At 35.4% G+C, this 20,548-nt stretch overlaps 4 protein-coding genes across 4 annotated transcripts; 3 read left to right on the plus strand and 1 right to left on the minus strand.

Annotated features, from left to right (window-relative positions):
- The first annotated feature begins 1,550 nt into the window (after positions 1–1,550).
- Positions 1,551–2,922, plus strand: PHYBLDRAFT_121739 (hypothetical protein). The gene is made up of 3 exons (XM_018428825.1): positions 1,551–1,857; positions 1,935–2,164; positions 2,260–2,922. Exons 1-3 carry the CDS (start codon positions 1,716–1,718, stop codon positions 2,797–2,799), a joined length of 912 nt encoding a protein of 303 aa, XP_018298220.1. The 5' UTR covers positions 1,551–1,715; the 3' UTR covers positions 2,800–2,922.
- Positions 2,923–3,352: 430 nt separating this feature from the next.
- On the minus strand, positions 3,353–7,164 carry HK_IC (type IC hybrid histidine kinase; the record flags this gene model as incomplete). The annotated part of the gene is made up of 9 exons (XM_018443643.1): positions 3,353–3,558; positions 3,632–3,790; positions 3,913–4,454; positions 4,860–5,395; positions 5,453–5,626; positions 5,702–6,048; positions 6,132–6,241; positions 6,349–6,747; positions 6,899–7,164. Coding segments are annotated over 9 exons (2,739 nt in total), but the record flags the coding sequence as incomplete, so codon positions are not given.
- A 6,432-nt stretch (positions 7,165–13,596) lies between these two features.
- On the plus strand, positions 13,597–15,805 carry PHYBLDRAFT_163217 (hypothetical protein; the record flags this gene model as incomplete). The annotated part of the gene is made up of 6 exons (XM_018434754.1): positions 13,597–13,660; positions 13,704–13,917; positions 14,437–14,528; positions 14,662–14,745; positions 15,100–15,109; positions 15,712–15,805. The coding sequence occupies 6 exons, from the start codon at positions 13,597–13,599 to the stop codon at positions 15,803–15,805; spliced, it is 558 nt and encodes a 185-aa protein (XP_018298222.1).
- Positions 15,806–16,262: 457 nt separating this feature from the next.
- On the plus strand, positions 16,263–17,544 carry PHYBLDRAFT_163218 (hypothetical protein; the record flags this gene model as incomplete). The annotated part of the gene is made up of 5 exons (XM_018434755.1): positions 16,263–16,381; positions 16,913–16,994; positions 17,066–17,125; positions 17,258–17,363; positions 17,501–17,544. 5 exons carry the CDS (start codon positions 16,263–16,265, stop codon positions 17,542–17,544), a joined length of 411 nt encoding a protein of 136 aa, XP_018298223.1.
- Positions 17,545–20,548: the final 3,004 nt, after the last annotated feature.

Consider the following 20,548-nt stretch of genomic DNA (forward strand, 5'->3'; position numbering starts at 1 on the left):
ATAAAGAATTCTATTAAACGGTACAAACGGATTTTTGTAGCCTCCCATTATCTCTCTTTTTATGAAACATATTAATTGGTATAGACAGATCAACATGGTCAAAAAAAAAACGGCAAAACATTTAAGCAGAATTATTGGATTAGAGTTTGTTTGTTTCTTTAACGACATTTGAGAAAAGTGTAATTGCACTTTTCATCCACCATATCAAATATGGAAATACTTTTTTTTACACTTCTGAGGTTTTGCTACCATATCAGGTGAAAGCCACTGTCGGAAAGTGTATTAATACTAAATTAACGAACACTGGTTAATATTAATGGTTAAATAAATATATTCATAACATTTGGTCGAAATATGGTCTTCTATAATAGCATAAATTGCAGTACATGCAGTATAGTAAGTAAAATATTATATTTGGACAAGTTTATTATAAGAAATGTGGAGTAATAGACTATAACTATATAGTACATACGTCTTTAAAAGCATGCTCGAAATTTATATTTTACTTGTATATCTTACTTATAAAGGTATTGTTGGTTTAGACATCAAATATAGATAGCAATGATTGGTTGAATAAAAGTGAAGAAAAAGTGTAGAGGGAGAAAAAAATTACACAAATTGTGAAAAAAATCAATTTTCTTACACTTTTTTTCGGACATTTGAAACCTAGAATATTTGTTAGGTAGGCGGTTTCCTTTTTAGAAATGTATGTATAAAAACAGGTCCTCAAAGGACATTATTATCATCAGTAACTTTTTATATATGTACCAGCAGCTTGGGTTTGCTGTAGGCAGTAGAATTTTTAATAATTAATTGAAATTAGGAATCGAAATTTAAATAGGAATAAAAGTCTATAATTATAGAGTAAAATATTTGTTGCCAAGAGCAACTCTAAAAAAAATGAAAAATGAAAAACATTTTAGGAATAGCATTACGCGGCAATTGAGATATTTTAGGTGGTTAAATGAACCTGACATCACCACTTTTGTTTTTAGGCTTACACAGCATATGACTTCCCAGGATATCGCTTTAATCTAATGATACCAGTAGAAATATGTAATATCGATAATGATAATGAAGTGTGCTTATTTAGTATGTACTTATTGGTTGACTTGCTGGGTTTATCAAGAATATCTTCAAACCTATAAGTAAATAAACGCTATATACATATATATATATACATATTCTTTGGTTATCATTGGGGATTGCTAGTGTAATTTATTGAACTTGGTGATTTGTGTGGAATTTAGAGTTTCTGTCCTTTTTCTGTTGGCCAGGTACCTACCCTATATGCGTCATCAGGTGCGTTCCACGCCAGTAACCCAACACTTTCAAACTACTGCTGTTCAGAAACAAATTATCGGATTACTAAAAAAAAACCACCTGAAATGTGCTAGCTTTCCCTCAACATCATACGGCGATCTTTCTTTTTCGTCGTGACATCTAATACATGGACCTCCGCTAATCACGTGCTTTATCTACAGGTCAGAAAACTATAAAATACTTTAATACTTCCGCATTCCCATCGATGACTTTACTCTACCGAAACAATCAATATCAAGTCATGGGCTTAGCACCAACAAGCACATTGGAGAAGAAAAGTAGGTCCCAAAAATAGTATAATTTTCAGGTAGCCTTTTTTTAGGTTGATTAAAAGTAGTATCTGTTTTTTTTGACTGACACACAGTAGATTATATAACATTTGAAAAGAAAAAATGAAGCAGCTTCTTATTTATATATCTTTAATTATAGTTCCAGACGTAATCGCTCATCGCGGATATTCCGGAAAGTATCCTGAAAATACTCTCATCTCCTATGAAGAGGCTCTAAGAGCAAATACAACTGCTTTAGAAGGAGGTAAATAGCTTTAAAGGGATGATGTATATACCACAATAAGAAAGCCTTCCTCTAATCCTATTTTTTAACCTCTTTAGATATTCGTCTAAGCAAGGATGGTGAAGTAGTCATAATGCATGACCTTACCCTTCAACGTACCTCGACTGGAAATGGAGCAGTATTTGATCACAATTGGGTTGGATATATCGATGGACTTTTCACAAAAACAGAGCCACCACAACCAATCCCTCGACTGAAAGATGTATTTGATATCCTGATTAGACCCGATGTTGTTGCAAAAAATACATATATGATTGTTGATATCAAGGTAAAGAATATTACTAGGCAGAAAGTTTATTTATTACTAGGAGTCTACTGGTCTGAAACTTCTCTTTGGTAACATTCAATTAATTAAAATTTTAGTTTGACAACCAACTCGAAATTCTTGACGCTGTCCAAGTTCTCCTAGAAGAGTATAAAGCGCATACAAGTCTCAGGAAGCAACTAGTGTTTGGCATTTGGGATCTCCGCTTTCTCGAGAGAGCCAAGCAACTCTTTATTGGCTACCAGCTATGTTTTATCGGTCTGTCTTTGGGTGCAGCCCGGAAACACTTTTTACACGAACTCGATAATATCAGTTTGCCATATGCAGCCTTAGTCGACCAAGAGGGACAGGACTTTATTAAGGAGGCCCACTCACTAGGAAAGCGAGTTTTTTGTTGGACAATCAACAATATTGAGCAAATGCATCAATGCGTCGCATGGGGGTTAGATGGTGTTATCGGTGATAATGTTGATACACTAATAGAAAATGTACGCACTACGGTAAACGCCATGAGTCCGGAAGAATTTGAAAAATATGTTGAGGCTTCAAATAATCTTATGGGCAAACGCAGTCGCCTGTATTATTATATAATCAAGAAATCTATGAGTTTAATAAGCTGGAAGTTCATTGGAATATAACTCTGCCAAGACATTGAAACCCTTTTTCTTCTTTTTCATTTTATACCTTGTATTCCTTGCATAATATTGCTACTGTCATATTTAAATATAAATAATAATAAAGCATGCACACATTTCTCCTCGAATATCTACCAGCAAAGTCTATTTCTTGATACACACTAGAATTTATTTATCAAAATAACATTGACTATATCGAAATTTATACCATTTGAGCAAGGTATATGTTATGGTAATCGTATTCTTTTTAATTTTTTTTTAATTTTTCGTCGTTCTTGGTGTAAGAGTCAAAATTTCAAACCATCAAGCAAAAAAAGTTAAATTAAGAGTGGAAGAAAAAACTGGATTAATTACTCATATTTTTAATACACGGGCATGTTATTGTTTCTATAAAATCTACTTACAGTTATATCTCTTTATTAAATTGTTCTTTATGAAATATACGGGTGAATAGATAAATAAATAAAGAGCAAGATGTATATACATACACAAGTATAAAGAGAAAGGGAAAAGAGAAAGGGAAAAGGAAAGAGAAAATGCAAGATTAATCTAAGGAAGGAAGAAGATATCCTCGAATAACATCACTCAGCATGGCAAAATTAACAGGTTTTGAAATATATGTAGAGAACCCACTTGCCAAGCACTTTTCTGCCACATCACTCATCACATTTGCTGAAAGAGCAACGATTGGCACTTGTTTTTCCGGTGAGATCCCGTTCGCAGTCTCCCACTCTCGAATCTCACGCGTTGCCTCATACCCATCTACAGATATAAACAAAATTATAAGAATTTATGTTTCTAAGCAAGATGCCTCATTAACTAAACTAAAATTTACCTTTAACCGGCATAAACAGATCGCACAGGATCAATGAATAGTAGCTGTGTGGGTGGCTATTGAATAAATTTATACACACCTCTCCATCACATGCTACTTCTACATTCAATCCAACCCGAACCAGATAACGCGTCAATACCTTTTGATTGACAGGATTATCTATAAAAAAAAGCAAAATCCATGGTCGTTCAATAATTCAACACAGCACGTAAACTTTGAAATTGGTTTTTTGCTTCTTTCTTCTTCTTCTTTTCAAAACTTGCAATAAATCGTTTGCGTACCTTCAACCAACAGAACCCTGAAACCTTTTCCACCAACATCCGACTCCATTTGTTGAAAGACTTCTTTCTGTGTAACCACACGCTGTTGCGGAGCATCAGGAGCACTCATATTCTTAGGATCGTCCGAACCAGATGAAATAGGTCGTACTCCAAAATACCAGCTAAGCTTACTTCTTTTGAGTGGTTTAAACACAAATCCACAATTACGTGGCAAAACCGACTGTTCTTGGCCCTTTGAGCCTTCCATAATTAACGAACGTTGCATTGGAGTCGTGACCACAAGTAAATTTGTGCCTTGGTGGAAAGATGAGCTGCACACCATTCGCATCAACATTAGAATCTGTTGTTCAGATGCAAGACTCACAAGAGTATAGTCATATGCCGGTCGTAAAGGACTGGCAAGTTGCTCTACAGCTTCTAAGTGATTGGTGGCTGTCTCGATTTCAAGGTCTTGATTGGACTTAACCAATGTACTAAGAATCGATTTGGAGTGTTTTACCATTGTAGACCGTGATCGTGGCCATTCACATACGATCAACACCCTCAGCGGTGCTCCTCGTGTAGGCGTTCGAGGTGGATTTACAGAACCCACATTAGGAGACATAAGCCCAGGACTATTCCGGATAGTTTTCATGATACGATGATCGGGCCGGTCTAATACAATCTCATTCGGACTATCACTCAGTGGATTCTGTGGTTGTTGGTTCGTTGATGTAGATTGAGATAGCTCTTCCTTTTCTTTCTCTTTTCCATTTTCTGCTTGATTCGTATTCTCATTATACAATTCTTGTTGGTGTTCTTGAGATTGAGACTGTGATTGCGATTGCGGTTGTGGTAGTGATTGAGATTGTGGTTGTGGTTGTGGTTGTTCTTGAGCTTGTAGTTGCTCTTGATTTTGCGGCTGTTGCTGCTTTGAATTTGGTAATGGCGTTGATGTTGATGTTGACATTAGATATGTTTCTTTCAGTTTGCTTCGTAGTGGTTCTAGTTCAGGAGATGTTAATATCATCGGGGTCATTTGGTCTGCAATCTGTTCCAACAAAACGATCTTTGGTAATGTCAGTCGATCGCTTCGTACAGGCGGAGGCATGAGACGCATTGTAGCTGCTTTATTTAATAGTGCATCGTGCATTAATTCAACCGAGCACGGAAGTTCCGGCGATTGGGAAAATTGGTTTAAGAGAGGCTGCGAAGTACCAAAATCCTTGGAAGGTTGGGGTTTGTTGACACTATCATTATGAAATGGCAAACCTTCTTCACGGGGGCAATATGTATGAGAGCGACTGAAAGGATCGGCTGCTTCATTTTGAGGTGTTTGAGGTTGTGGGTGTGTCTGTGACGCAGGCACGCCAAACTTCGCAGTAAAAAAGAATGTAGATCCTTGGTTTTTCTTGCTTCGACAATTCATCGTTCCACCATGTAGCTCAATTAACTGTCTAGAAATCACAAGACCAAGTCCACTACCTCCGTGCTTGCGTGTACTCTACGTTTACATAAATTAATTTCCCATCACAGTAATAATGAGTAAAAAAGAACTTACTGAGCTATCCACTTGGGAGAATGGCTTAAACATGACTGCCTCGCCATCAGCATCAAATCCTGTACCTGTATCAACTACTTCGAACAGCAGCGTGAGTTCCGATTCCTCCTTGTCGAAATGTTGTAATGAACATTGGGTATATATCTCTCCTTTGGACGTAAATTTTATAGCATTCTAACGATATGTTTCATAGTGGGATCAATAAACAGGTTTTACTTTTTTTCATTTTGATCCAAAAACTGTACTTACTCCAATCAAATTCAAAAGGACTTGTCTTAATCGAATCCGATCACCGACCACCACATCAGGCACATCGTCATCAGCCCAGAAACTAAGTTCTAGACCTTTTTGTACGGCAAGAGTAGAAAGCAACTCATTCGCATCTTCAATCATGCTCACCAAGCTAAATGGTTCCCATTCGAGTTTCATCATCCCTGCTTCGACCTTGCTCAGATCCAAGATATCATTGATTACAACTAATAAGGATTCAGCAGACTGTTGTATAGTGTGTACGTAATCCATTTGCTCAGGTGTGAGCTCGGTATCCAACAAGAAGTTTAGCATTCCTGTGATTCCTATCAAAGGTGTCCTAATTTCTGGATTTCGGCTACAGTGTCAAAAATCATTGCGATAACCTTTCTCCAGTGTTTTATTTAATAATATTGATTGTATAACTTACCGTGGGACATATTTGACAGGAATCGGGTCTTACTCTCTGTAGACTTCTGCGCTGCATCGTGGGCTTCCTTAAGTTTATGTTCTAATAGTTTGTGATCGTTGATATCTGTACTATATTTGTGACAAAAAAATCTACATTATCTCTACATTCTTTTCCATATTTTCAAAGAAGATTATGCACAAATCTATCCACACAGCTACAGGCATGATTGACTTACCATGTCCCGAACCATCGTACCTGACCCGTATCTAATTCATCAACAGATATACATTTTACTAAAAACCATCTATAGTCTCCATCACTACTTTGGAGGCGGATCTCATTTTGCCATGCTACCCCAGCTGTCTTGTGTCGCACTAAATCAGGAAGTTGTAACTTATGTCTATCTTCAGAATGGACCTGCGACATGAACCCCAGACCAACGGTTTTTTCAAATGGTTGATTAGAGTAACTTTCCCATTTGTCGTTGGCATATGTTAGACCAATGCCAGGTGAGAATGTAAAAACAATTTGTGGAATTGCTTCTGCCAGCATTCTGTATTTCCTTTCACTGCTTTCAATCTCCATCTGCCGTAAAGTACTCTCTTTTGCTACATGTTGATCATGGACATCCGTACTTTTGTAAAATAGATAGAAAGTATCAGTCAGTAGTGTATATTTTTACATGGCCTCAATTAATTTGACATACCATGTGCCTATATAAAATGATGATACAAAATGTATTGCTTTAATATAATGCTATTTTTATATATAGATATAAAGAACACTTACCGAACCAATGAATTATACGTCCTTTTAGATCTCGGAGCGGAACAATGCGCCATAGAAAGCATCGATATATTCCATCGAAACGACGTAGCCGAAATTCACCTGCAAATCCATTCCCTTGATCAAATGCTGCTTCCCATGCCTTACAACAATCAGCTTGATCGTCAGGATGCATATGAGATAGCCAGTTAGAACCCAAATGATCCTGCAATGAGCGACCAGTATACTGCAATGTTCGGTTGTTAACCCACGTTACTTGGCCGGTAGTAGTTGAGCAAGTACTAATTGTTTTTTATGGCATTCTTTTCTTTTAGTATACGGTGTTTTTTTTTAATCAAGGAAAAGAAAACAAGTATCATATTTACGATTAATGTGAAGAGAGAAATAGACAATTCCGTTTAAACTTACAATACATGGATCGGAATACCGTCTATTACAAGGCGTAGTAGACTAGACTTTGGTGCGACAACATACTGTTCAACACCATCTTTATTTCGTCCAGAGATTTTATGATGATAGTGAAAATCGTCGTCATCCTGGGCATGACGCTGTTCATGCCGACGATGAACTTTATGTCTTGTTTTGAGTTTGTTTTGTTTTCTTCGAATTCGTGGTCGTCGTTTACATGGGCTTTTGGAGCGTCCGCGATAAACACCACCTTCTTCAGGCCCTGTTTCTATGTCATTGATCACAGAATGATCATGTTCTATATTAGGGTTTTTGCTTAGTAATCGGCCCTCAGCAACTTCGCGTTCAGCCTGGATGTCGTATTCAACAGCTGTCATTTCGTCTATATGTGTAGGAGTAGTCTCGATTTCAGAACAGCTACGATTTGCGCATAAATTAAGGGGTGGAATTGATGGTGTGATAGGCAATCCGCTTGTGGGAGAGACGGCTTCCCAGCCGTGTAGTATAGCGTTTGAAGAAGGTGATCGCATTGAGGTACGTCGCGTAAACGAGTAACGTCGTGGATATGATGCAGCGTGTTCAGTATCCAATAAATCTGCTTCTGAGACTGTCTGATCGTGTGAGATGGAGTTGTGGTAGTGTTGTCTGCTGTTCAAGTGTCTATCGTGAGTTTGTGCAGCAAGGGCAGCGGGTGCAGAAAATGTAGATGCATAAGATGAAGCTTCGGAGCCAGAAGACATATCGAGGTCTCGCAAAGGCAGCGTCTCTATTGGGTGGTGCTCACGAACTGTTTCGAGCGAACTACGACTGTGAATCATATTTTCAAGGAATATAGCTTGATGGTTAGCACCTGTGTTTGTGTAAGCAGTTGGTGTAGACATAGCCGACTCTGTATCCGTAGTTAAGTTTGTACGATTGCTGGATGATCTATCTACGGAGCCTCTTTTGTGATGTGATCTATGATGGCTGTGGCCATGAGTGTGGCTGGTGGTAGGTCGTAAAACTTGATCTTTTCTTGCGAGGCGCGAGTTTTCTAAAGCGTTTGCCAGACTTGTGGCAATAAATGGTGCAATAGACGTCAGACTGGCCTGTAGGACGGGAGGATAAGGTACAACTGGCGACAGAAATGAAAGTATTGCAAAAGGCGGCGGTTGTGCATTCGATCGACTGGGCTGGACGGGGTGTTGTGGAGATTGGTTGTCAGTCTCAAAAGGATGAACAATAGGCAAATGTACGACAGAGTGAACATTAGCTGCAGGAGGCGGAAATGGAATAGCAGTTGTCCCGTATGTTTCTGGTGATACCGGATTAAATGCTTCATCGTCAATGTCCGGAACTGTCTGAAAAAAAGGGTTCACGTCTGGGTCCATCATTGCCGGGGATGGTGCTGGCGATTGTGACCATGGGGATGGCTGTTGCTGTTCATATTCGTCAAAGTCGTAAACAGACAGGTCGATTTCATTTTGGTCTCTAGCAATCTCATCTTCCATTATTTCTTCTTCTGCCTTGGAATCTACCAAAATTTCTGATTCGGTCAGCCCATCTACTTCTCCCTCTTCCATTCTGTGTAAGCATGGTATTGAAAGCACAGGAGTGGCGCGATGCAACATCCGAGAACTTTTCTCGGTCTGTTCGAGCAAAGCTCGTTTGAACATATCTTGACTATCTTCTATGGCATGATATTCTTTCAATAGACGCCGGCTTGTGATTGCACTATGTGGTTGACTCGATCGACGTCGATATTCCCTTGAGAGTACAACTGCCCCTTGTCTTTTGAGAATTCGGTGCACACTTGGATTTGTAATGAGAGGTTCCAGCTGAGCATCAAGAGATTGAAGACGATCAAAACATCGAGGATTTTTGCGAGGTTGATCGATAGGGTCGTTAAATAAAAAATAATCAGGATGATTCGTAGTTTCAGAGGGAGTTGTGGCCTTGGTTGTGTTTGCTGTGTTAGTAGTACAGTGAGTTGCTTTTAGACCCCAAGGACCAGTCCAGGGATCGTTTGGATCTTGGGGTACACTGAGAGTAGCCTTTGTTGCATGAAATGCAGTACCAAGGATATTTGTCATGGTTGTCCACCATCCCTGAAGTTCATTTTCTGTGGTGAGTCTGAGAGAAGTACGATAGATATTTGGTGGGTCAATGGCCAAAAGGTCAAAGTGTAATAGTTGGTTAGAAGAAGGTAGTGTTGATGGTTCAACAGGTGCGTCATGCGGGTGATGCAGCTGCCGTCGCTGAAGTTGCTGTTGTCCAGAATAGAGTGAGGCATGGTATTGAGATGTGGCAGACGACGCCGGGTCTTTTCTGGTTCTCGGTACAGAAAATGAGCTTGAGGAATGCCCCGAGTCAGCGAGGCTTTGGGAAGAGATTGTAGCAGAATCTGACATGATCGTGCAGCAAGCAACCTCGTCCTGCGCAATGCACAAATCTCAAAAGAATACTATAAGAATAAAATTGGACGCTCTCTGTTTGATGCTTTAGTTTCTACGGCGTTTGCCGTATGTGGGATTATATAGTGCAAATGCCGTATATTATCCTCAAAGATATATTTCTCTTTCTTTTTTTCTCTTTCTCTTTAGGATGTAAGACTTATGAAGGATCCAAGTGCGAGGGATGGTAGATGGATGTCACACAGATCGGGACTGACGGAATGATTGACTGATTGATTAACTGCTGAATCGAAGATTGCAATGAAGCAAAACTTCAGAAAGAACTCAAGGAACAAGGTGTGAGCAACAGCACACACACACACACACGAGCAAATACTAGACAAAGCGTGATAGATGTGTATGGTCCGCCTGTGTAAAATGAATTTTGAGGGCTTTGCTGTTTGGGGAAAGATGCTTATGACGTATGTGTATCCAGAAAACTCAAAGGTCACTAGAATATATTTAGCCTTTGCCTGGCTACGAATGCATCTAACCCCAAGAGGAAACTTGCGTAAAGTACCCAAAAAGGTGCTTTTTTTCTTTAATTTGTGCGCTTAATTAAGTTGTGTTCCAACCCCTACATCCTTAATTTATTCGCCTACTTAAATATATTTGAATGAATATGGTCCAATATAAGAATATAAACTGTCTGTAATGAAGGTATTTCATTAGAGTAAAAGTAATTAAACGGATTGAACAATCCAAACATATATATATATATATATTTCAATAAATAGGGCGCAATTCTAGTAGCGTATCAAAAGCTTAACCGAAATTTATAACTATAAAAGAAAGAAAATAAACTTGAATATTTTTATAAATTAATGGTGGTGTCAAGTTTCGTTTTGCAGGGTATTCTTTACATAAAATTATTTATATAAAGAATACGTCCAATAAAAGTAAAGTTGTTTTTGTCAGTTCAAGCCATCAATTATCAAAATTACTATACGTGAAATAAAGGAGACATTGAAAAAGCTTTCGGATAAAAATTAATCAATACACAGCAAGTAGTATCTGTGTGAAAAAATAAAAGTAAATAATATTTTCAATACGCACACATCTTTTTTTACCCTAAATTAAATTCAGACTTTTATTGATTCCTGTACGAGAGAATAAACATATGCCAGAGAAGCTGGATTTCGAACTAGCTTTGTAAGTGTGAAGATTTTATTATTTTTATAATGACCACCTATTTCCCTTAATAGTACAATATGTTACATTTTATGTTGTTTTACTTTTCTAAAAGATTTATACACGTCAATATATCTTCTTGGTCCTTATAAGCAGCAATTAAAAAGATTATAAATTTTATGATTGGTCTAAAATATTTCGTTTCGATATTAATTATAATAATTATAATAGAATAGAAAGAAATAACTCAGGTTAATAACATTCTTTAGGAGCTGTTAAATATATATTTTGATTGTAACGATTGCTCTTTGTCTCATATTTCGTATGTATTGTACTCTTGTTGATCGATTAATTACTGGTCGAATAAACTTTATTTCTGTGGTCAGTATTATCTGTAAGAAGAAAAAGAGAACAATTTGCTTTATCCAACATTTGATCTATAAAGTTGTAGATATTTCCTTTGAAGATAATAATAATAAAAGAGTAATGCAAGGGCTCAAAATGTTCTGGACCGTATATAATATTTACCGAGGCGTATTTATTCAACTGTTTGATTATTTGAAACAAGTGTAAAGTACATCATGTATTTATTAGTACTTGAATTTTAAATGAAATCAGAACTTTTATTTTCTTTCTTGTTACCAGAAAGCAATCATGTAAAATTTATATATAGGAGTATCAAATGAGTTGATTGTTTTTAATAGGCGATAATTTTGGAAGGAAACTGTAACTGATCATGCCAGAAACCTGTTTTCGTTGCCAGGGCGTTTATCACCAAATTTTACTTTTATGCTTTTGAAAGTCACTTTTCCAGAAAATTAAGAATACCTATATAAATAAAAAACCTTTTTATATTATTATTATTGTAAAGCTCACAGAATAATCAAGATTTATATTTATTATTACCAATTCATTTAAACAAACCTAGTCATCAGGGCATTACCATAGCAACAAAAAACATTTATTAAACTAGTCTGTTACTATGGATATAATATATGTCTACATCTATATATGCTATTTACATTTTTTAAACGCTTAATAAGATAAAATAAGCTTTTCTTGTAGTTCAAAGGCACACAAACAATTTGTGTAAAGTAGGCCAAAAGGAGAGCCATTTTTGCGATTCAAATAAAAATAAATAAAAAAAATAACATGTACTTTATCAAAATAGATAATCTTTACTCTCTACTTTTATACCATCCCTAAACCTTATATACACAGCCATCTACTGCAGAATATTATATATAAAAATGCAATGAATATCCTTTTCTCCTTGATTGACAATGGACATACAACGTCATGCTGGCTTTCAATCCACATCATATAAAAATGCATTCTTAATACTACATACACAATATTAAAATATCATTCTAGTATGTGGCTTGTGTCATTGGGACAAAAGGAAATGTACGTCTATGTTCATTCATTTGCTTTACTTTTCATAGCTTTCTTTCACGTTAATAGCTATATTTAGATAATACCTGAGATCACGATCAACATGGTTTACAAATAAAATGTTGAATGAAGCAATAAACCACTAGCTTAGATTATTTCACGATCAAGCCAAGATTTGTCGAATCAAATTTTGGTTTCAATTTTAGTTGCTCAGCCAGAATTGATATACTTTCAAACGTATGCTATGTCTAGAGATGTAAATAGCTTCGTTGTCATCGTTATTTATTACTTCGACGTAGGTACGGTAACAAAGAAAACTATTCTAGAATATTGTATTTATTTTTATGAAAGCCAACTCGGATATCTTCCTCGTTAGTTCCAAATGTTCAACAGCAACTAGACATGCCACAGTGATAATTTGTTGAAAATTGGTCATCTACAATGCAATATTACAGTGAGTATATTAAAGTACTTGGTAATAATATGAATACTATAGAAGGAAGCTTTGAAATTTCTTTTAATGAGCAAAAAAAACTAAAATCATTAAGTATTATGCAACAAAAAGATCGTCTATGTCTATAAAAAAGTGCAAATTCATGTCCTCATAAGCAAAATCTCAAATTTTCCGATAAAACAATCAACAAAAGACAAGATCGGGAATAACGTGTCTAGAAGCACAAGATTATATGTTCCAGCCCAGTCTCAATTGGGGTTTTTTAACATTTTTCCTACCAGACTCGCCCACCCTGATTTACCCAGACCAGCTTTGGCTCAGGTCTTAAGTCGATTAAACAAAAGTCTAAACTCTGATAGTGTGATAAATCTTTTGAAGGGATATAGAAAAAGTTACCAGTTATAATTTGAAATATGTATTCCTATTAATTGATCTTTAATATACCTGCAATTAGCATTTCAAATAAACCTTTATATTAAAAAAAAGACTATATACGAACCTATCAATTTATGAATCTGTATTCTATAAAAGTAAACAATTATGTATTTATTTCGAAAGTATGTAAATAATAAGAATATTGCTGTTGGAATTTTTTGTATTATTATGAATCTCAATTACTACCCCGTATTAACAGACTATCGATAGATTTCTTCTGTTTTACAGTTCCAATATTTACTGTCTTTAATACTCTGACTTATTAACCCTAGAAAGCATACTCAAAGAATGATATTATCAATGTGTCATTTTATCTTAGGGATGATGTGCGTTTCCTTCTACTACTATTCAAATGCTCTAAGTATTCATATAAAATTATCATAACCTTATAAAACGTTGTCCTTTAGATTAACACACATCTTTTTTTGTTTGGTTATAAGCTATGTATCCCAATGATACATGGTCTTCTTATGGCTCTGTTGAGCGTAGACTGCGTGTAGTAGAAAGTATTTACAATTTTTCCAATAAAACCAACAACGGTGGTTTTAGAGATATTGGATTTCATGCTTGCTACGTCCAATATGATCAAATCATACAATTATGATAATCATGCCATGAATAGGTCTATATATCTTTCACGTGTATATATTCAGCTTTGTGTCAGCCAAACCTTGTGGAAAGCGACCAGCATTAAACTCGATGTGCTTAACAATGTTTTACACACTGAGTCGATTGTTGTTAGCATTTTTTATAGTGTTCACGAGTAACATATATAGACTTTTTTGAATCTAGAAGATTCTCTATAAAATGTCACTGTGTCATATAGATAACACTTGTGATTGTTTCCGGAGTTTTTTATACTTATGCTTTTGATCAATTTATTGAGAGTGGATATTTAATTAAAAGCGGGTATAATGTAGTATATACTTATTGGTTTTTTTTTGCATGATCATTAAAGTTCAAAATATTTTATGGTTTTTAATATTAAGAGTGTAAAATTTTGGCCACAAAGGGTTCCCTTTTAGGGTTCTCTGACTAATGAAATGCTTTAATTAAGTAGATATAAGGGGTTGGATTCAGGACGAAATGTGGGGAAGACAAGGTTTCTGTAAGTATAGCAAATTGGCAGAGCGGGGTGCAATGGCGAGAATGGTAATGGACGAGAGAGGGGGCGTGTCAAAAATGGTTAATCAAATAATGAGTCAGATAGTCAATAAAGTACAAATAGATTTAAAATAGGAATAATGTAGGACAGTAAGGTGAGAATATCCAACTTATAAAGGGTATCTGGGAGAGTGGATAGAAAGTATGGGATACCAAAATGTTGGATACTGGGTGAGAACTTTATTGAAGATCTTATCAGGTTTGAGAAAGGTATGATCTTCTTTGAAGTATTGATAACACGTTACTATATAATTCCACGACTTATGCGAGCAAGAACATTATGTAAAGTAGGGCTTTCTTTCCATAATAGACACTTTGTTACATAAATTGCATATATATACAGAAGTAAAAGTGTTAAGTCTACGTTATAAAATAAAAACAGACTATGAGATTGCCTTTGAAGTACGAAATTCGACTACAATAGAAAGTAATAAAGGTGTTCTTCAGCACTCTCAGTGTATTACCTAAAAAATCTAGGGTCGGTTCAATGGACAAATATAAGTGTTACAGTTCTTATTAAGGCTTTAATGAAATTAGAAACGATAATTATAAACCAATATTCTGGTGAAAGTTAATCATTTATCTAAGCAAGAACATGGTAGTTACTGAGCTGGATCAATTTTCGGAGAAATAATAGAGTAATGTAAAGAACAAAAAAATACTAACTTCAGCCTCTATAATAACCAGGAGTAGTTGACTATTGCTACATGCTAATTTAAAGTATTTTTGGTATGGTATCTTAGTAAAGAAATAATTTAATACTAATATACCGTCTACATAGTTGTGCCAAAGTGAAAAATATATATATAAATGGTAATGTCATCACGAAGAGGTTCATGAGACCCTGTTTTTTCATACCTATTAGTCTTTGTACACTTAAACTCGAGTGGAAAATCTTTTATTATGTCTTAGAAAATAATGAGAAGTTGTTATAAAGAGAGAAACCATAGGCTGGAGGTACTTTAAGGCTCTCAATGAGAATAAATCTTATCATTTTAGAGGCTGAATTTAGTATTTTTTTTGTTCTTTACATTACTCTATTATTTCACCGAAAATTGATCCAGCTCAGTAATTACCATGTTCTTGCTTAGATAAATGATTAACTTTCACCAGAATATTGGCTTATAATTATCGTTTCTAATTTCATCAAAGCCTTAATAAGAACTGGAACACCTATATCTGTCCATTGAACCGACCCTAGATTTTTTTAGGTAATACACTGACGGCGCTGAAGAACACCTTTAAAGGGAGTATTATTTTGTGTATATTCAAAGAAGTACATAAATAATCAAACAGGCGGCCACTCGCAAGTAAGAATACACATACACATACACATACACACACATCTCTTAATAAAATAATAGAAACAATAATATTAACCTCATCAAAACAGAGGATTCATTGCCGAACTCCAAACTTTAGTCCTATTTGAATACGGTAGATCGGTAATTGGAAGTGTCAAAATGATTCGACATAGAAATGCTTGATTGGAATCTGGTATGTTGGGTTATGATGCGAAACAATACAGGTATCGTTTTATCTATATTTTATTAAATGGTTTCATCAGTTCTCGATACTTAGATATTGAGACTTGACAGAAATATACAAGTATCTGTAGTAGATGTACAACTAATAGTTACATATATATAAAAGCAAAGTAAAAACTGGAACACAATCAATTTGTATAAGTGTAGCTTTCAAAAACGTAATTACAGAAATCTAACTTATTAAGAGAGAATTTAACTAGGGATAACATAATTAAGAGTATAAGTCAGTAAAGAGTAATTGTAAGGCTTATAAAAATGTGTATTTCTAGGATAGTCTCAAAAAAATATCCTTTTAGTAAAAACAAAGGGGTGATTAAAAGGGCGATTTTGAAAAATGCTTATGATAATTTTCAAAACCACCCCCTTAACCACCCCTTTTTTCTCAAAGAGGTTAAGAATGTTTGCATCACAAATAAATGGTGATGCCATCTGTACTGGCGCAAAAATTATTTCAAGGGAATACGCGTCCGTCTGTTTGTATATGCCTTCCTTTAGATCTGCTTACGTTTACGCCAGGTAAGTAATGAATGTAAAGACCACCAGCATGTTAAAGCCAGCTCGAATATGTCTCTTTCGGCGTCATAAGTTAACCTGAACATATTTTCGCCTTTTTCTTTTTTTAAAGAGGCGCTCTATATTTTTAACTTTTATGGATTTAAGAACATAAGAGAATGGCTTGTGGTATACACCCCACAATTGAGTGAAGAACAGACCTTACAACCAAACACTGGTTCCTTCTTGCTAATGAACCTGGCAAGTTAACAATCTCCGGGACTGTTACACACCAGGTACACGTACACTACACACTCATACAGTGTAAACCAACCATTACACAACAGGGATTTGAATTACAGGGATTTGAATAGTAGCAGATATAAAAACAATATTACTTTGTCTCTTTAATAAATAACACTCTCACAGTATCTACTTTTCCCATTATTGAGATACTAACCCATAAACAACCCCGAATACCCCATGGCTAATTCTACCAAGCTCATGCGCATTAATCTTTAGCAACATCTAACTTTTTTCTGTTCTTTTCAATAGACTGACAGCCAAACATAACCAAAAGCCTAGAAAAACACTCCTGTTCTTGTTCTTGTGTGAAAAATATGCTGCTAATTGCCATGTTTACTAATTACTGACTTGACATGAAAAGTTGCTAACGTATTTTGTCTGCATAACTTGATAAAAAAACAGTATGGTCCAGCGAACGAGTTCGTTAAAATACACGAGTATTTTGGTGGACTCTTTCACTCGGTAAGTAATCGTTCCAAAACATAAAATAAAACAAAACATCTCAGCACTTTATCTTGTTCTTATTTTGTATATACGAGGTTCAAGCCAACAGGATTATCTTTTGGGTCCTGACTGAGCTCTGGTGGTGTCCAGGATTTTGAGTACGAGGCCGAGGGTTTCAGGGCATTGCGCTCAACTTCTTTTTTTGACGAGAAGCTAGTCGTCCTTCATTTTGGTGTGCTAATCCACCGGGTGTCGTGTGAGTGAGATGTCCCATGCTTCTTACTATGTTTTTAGTTAGATTTCCCTCTTTGAGCTCGCATTTTTTTTTGCGTGTTTGGTTTTGCATGTACGTACTTTTATATTTCTTTATTTCTTTCTTTTTTATTGCAGCAGATTTTGAAGCACAAGAACAAGATGTGGAGCACCGATGGACATAAATAATGTATATACTGAAGACTTTTTTTAATCAATCAATGAATAAGCAAATAATTACATGATATCTCCAAAATTGTGTCGAATATATACTGTAGATTTATTATCTTTATACTTGCATGTCTACAGAATATAAGAATTTTTATAAAGTTAAATAGGAATGAATATGTGTTTTAGGTGCAATAGATAGTTAAACTTATATAGAAGCAAAATAAAAAAAATATAGAGCATAATCAAATTGCATAAGAGAATTATAAAACCAAATTACAAACGTCTAACATATTCATGGAAACTTTGGTCAAGAGTATTATACTCAAGGATAGCTTAAAAAAGCTATACCCAAATATACTTTACTCAAAAGAGTTCAAGACACTAAATAGCGGTTTTTTATATTGACTATTATTGGATGGTAATTAAAGTAATGACACTTTGCGAGTGTCTTCACATTTCCTGTTGGTCCAAACGTATCATATCTTTCTAAATATTTTTGCTCAAAATATATAAACAAATAGGTTAAGACATGACCTTGGGAAGAACATGATTGTTACGACTGGCGCAACAACCAATTGAAAATCATATGACTTCTAACAATAAACCGCAACAATATATATATATATATATTCCTCTCTCTTATTTATTATTAATTACCCAAAGAAGCATAGTTTATCCCAACATCTTAGTAATAGCGTAGTAATATCTTACTAGTATGTTATTTTTATTAATTATCAAAATACCTATGTAACCATCGAAAGAGGAAAGCAATAAAGTTATCCTCACACATTACTTTTATTTTCTTTTATCTTTCTCTAGAGATCAAACTGAAAATTTCCGATATTTGTGCTAAAGATTTGTTAGAGAAGATCGATATATATTCTTTATTTTTGTTAACCGTTTGGGTCACTTATTTATATAAGCCGGCACAGCCCGTCTCAGTACCATTAAATCGACACGTCAATAATCAAGAACTGAAGAAACTTCCAACTAAAGCTAACTATTCTGTTTTGAAAGGGACAGGGTTTGAATTCTGGACCTTTATTTCGAAGAAGTAATCGTATATATATATATATATATATATATAGAGAGAGAGAGAAGACGCGTAATACTGAATCAAATGTGACATATTTGCTTCACCGCACTTTGTCTTAGGACCCTATTACCTCACCCCTATTATATCCATAGAGTATCAATCTACCATACAATTCCTTCCTTTTTATTGCTATTTGATGGTGATTCTTCAGATTTCTCTTTATCTAAATTCTGGGTCAATAATATATAATGTAGTTTTATCCAAGTGTAATGCAGTCGGTGACGAAAAGGATGCCGAAGGACACAGTGCACGAGTAAACTTTATATAGCATACATATTTAAGAACGTCATCTGCGAAGATACAGAAATATATTTGACACGCAATTCTGTGATATTGTTTTTTGTAGGCAAGAACTTCTTCCAGGTATTGCAGACCAGCGAGCATACTGGTTTTTTAGCTATTGAGGCATTAGGAGACTAATGTTCGACGTCTTCTAGATATATGAGCTTATAGTTACTGAAAATCAAGTGCTTGAGGATAAATTTGAGTTGACGCAACATCCTCTTCCAAAAAAGTCTTGCTGTTTTTCCGCGCTGTTCAGATCTTGAGAAACGTGAATGTTTTCTGCGGAAGCTTTCTGACTAACATTTAGCGTCTGGCCTATCTTCTTTAGTTAAATGAAGCATTAGCTGGCAATTTCAAGCCAATAAATGCTGTTTCCACTTTACCTTTTTAAAAATATGCTTTAAATTCGCTAAATTTTGCTTCGCTGTGTTTATATTTGTGGTCCACTTTCCTCTTTCTGATCCGTCTACCTTTTCCTATTTATGTATCGACTTTTTCAGCCTTTTATTCTCTGAAAGGCAAACATAACACGCGTGGTTTCTGATATCCTTCGTGCCAAGTGGATTCAGTGTGTTTGTGGTCGAGATACGTTTTGATTCGCCATTAAGGGAAAAATGGTGGTTAAGTAGCATTAGTACCACTTTATCCAAAAGTTTGCCGATTATATTTTAATTATCCCACACATTCTTGAAGTTGTCTGGGTACGTTTCAAGAGTCATAACCATTGCTGAGGATTATATTCTTTCAAGACAAAAGCTCTGTTTATCAAGACTGAATTCTTAAAAGAATAAAATAGGCTATCCTGTAAAATGTGTACATTAAAATCGTCTTCTGTAGCACCACAGACACAAAAAAAAATACTTATGGACAATTTGTAAATGCTGGTTTGTGAAGAAATACTTGAGGCCAGTATTGAACCTATTAGAGTCAATTAAGTTTTTTTCCCAATGGCTGGATAATGTGTTTTGGCGAGGGTAAAGCCAAGAGCTTTTCTCCAAGTCTTTCAAAGGTCCTTTTACACGATTTATTTTGTTGACACTTTTTTTGGTAGAGCTTTTAGATAAGGTTAGTTTGGTATTACTTTGTAGAAAAGATGATGGAGGGGTGTTCACACCTTGGTAAGAAGCTTCTTGCTGCGTTTTTTTACACATTCGATCATTATTTGCCAAATTTGTAATTATGGTGTTTATTTGTACTATTCATTTCATTTATTATATACCAGCCCACTAAGTATGTGGATTCCTCCTAGCTTTGTGCAGCTAATCTTGCCAACTCAGTGAATATATGGATTGCCAAAATACTTCAAGAATGTTGGTGAAAAAAAAGAAGACAAAGAGGTAAAGAAAACTATGCAAGATGTGGTGCTCACGGGATTGATATAATCGCAAATAGCAATCAATTGATAAATTCTTCCTCAAGCCGAATATTGGGTGAATATAAGGATGAACATGAACCTGAATAGCAATGCTATTTGGCTTACGGAAGAAGTCTTTTATTAAGGGAGTACGTGTAATAGAGAAGGTGCCGAGTTGTGATAATATCAAGTCTGCTAAAAGGATAATTATTAACAAAACCCAGTAGAAAAAACTCGGTCACAGTTGTGAAGATTTACAAGGTTGATAACGTCGATACTGAGA

The sequence above is a fragment of the Phycomyces blakesleeanus genome (genome assembly GCF_001638985.1).
Source record: "Phycomyces blakesleeanus NRRL 1555(-) unplaced genomic scaffold PHYBLscaffold_2, whole genome shotgun sequence".
Taxonomy (NCBI): Eukaryota; Fungi; Mucoromycota; class Mucoromycetes; order Mucorales; family Phycomycetaceae; genus Phycomyces; species Phycomyces blakesleeanus.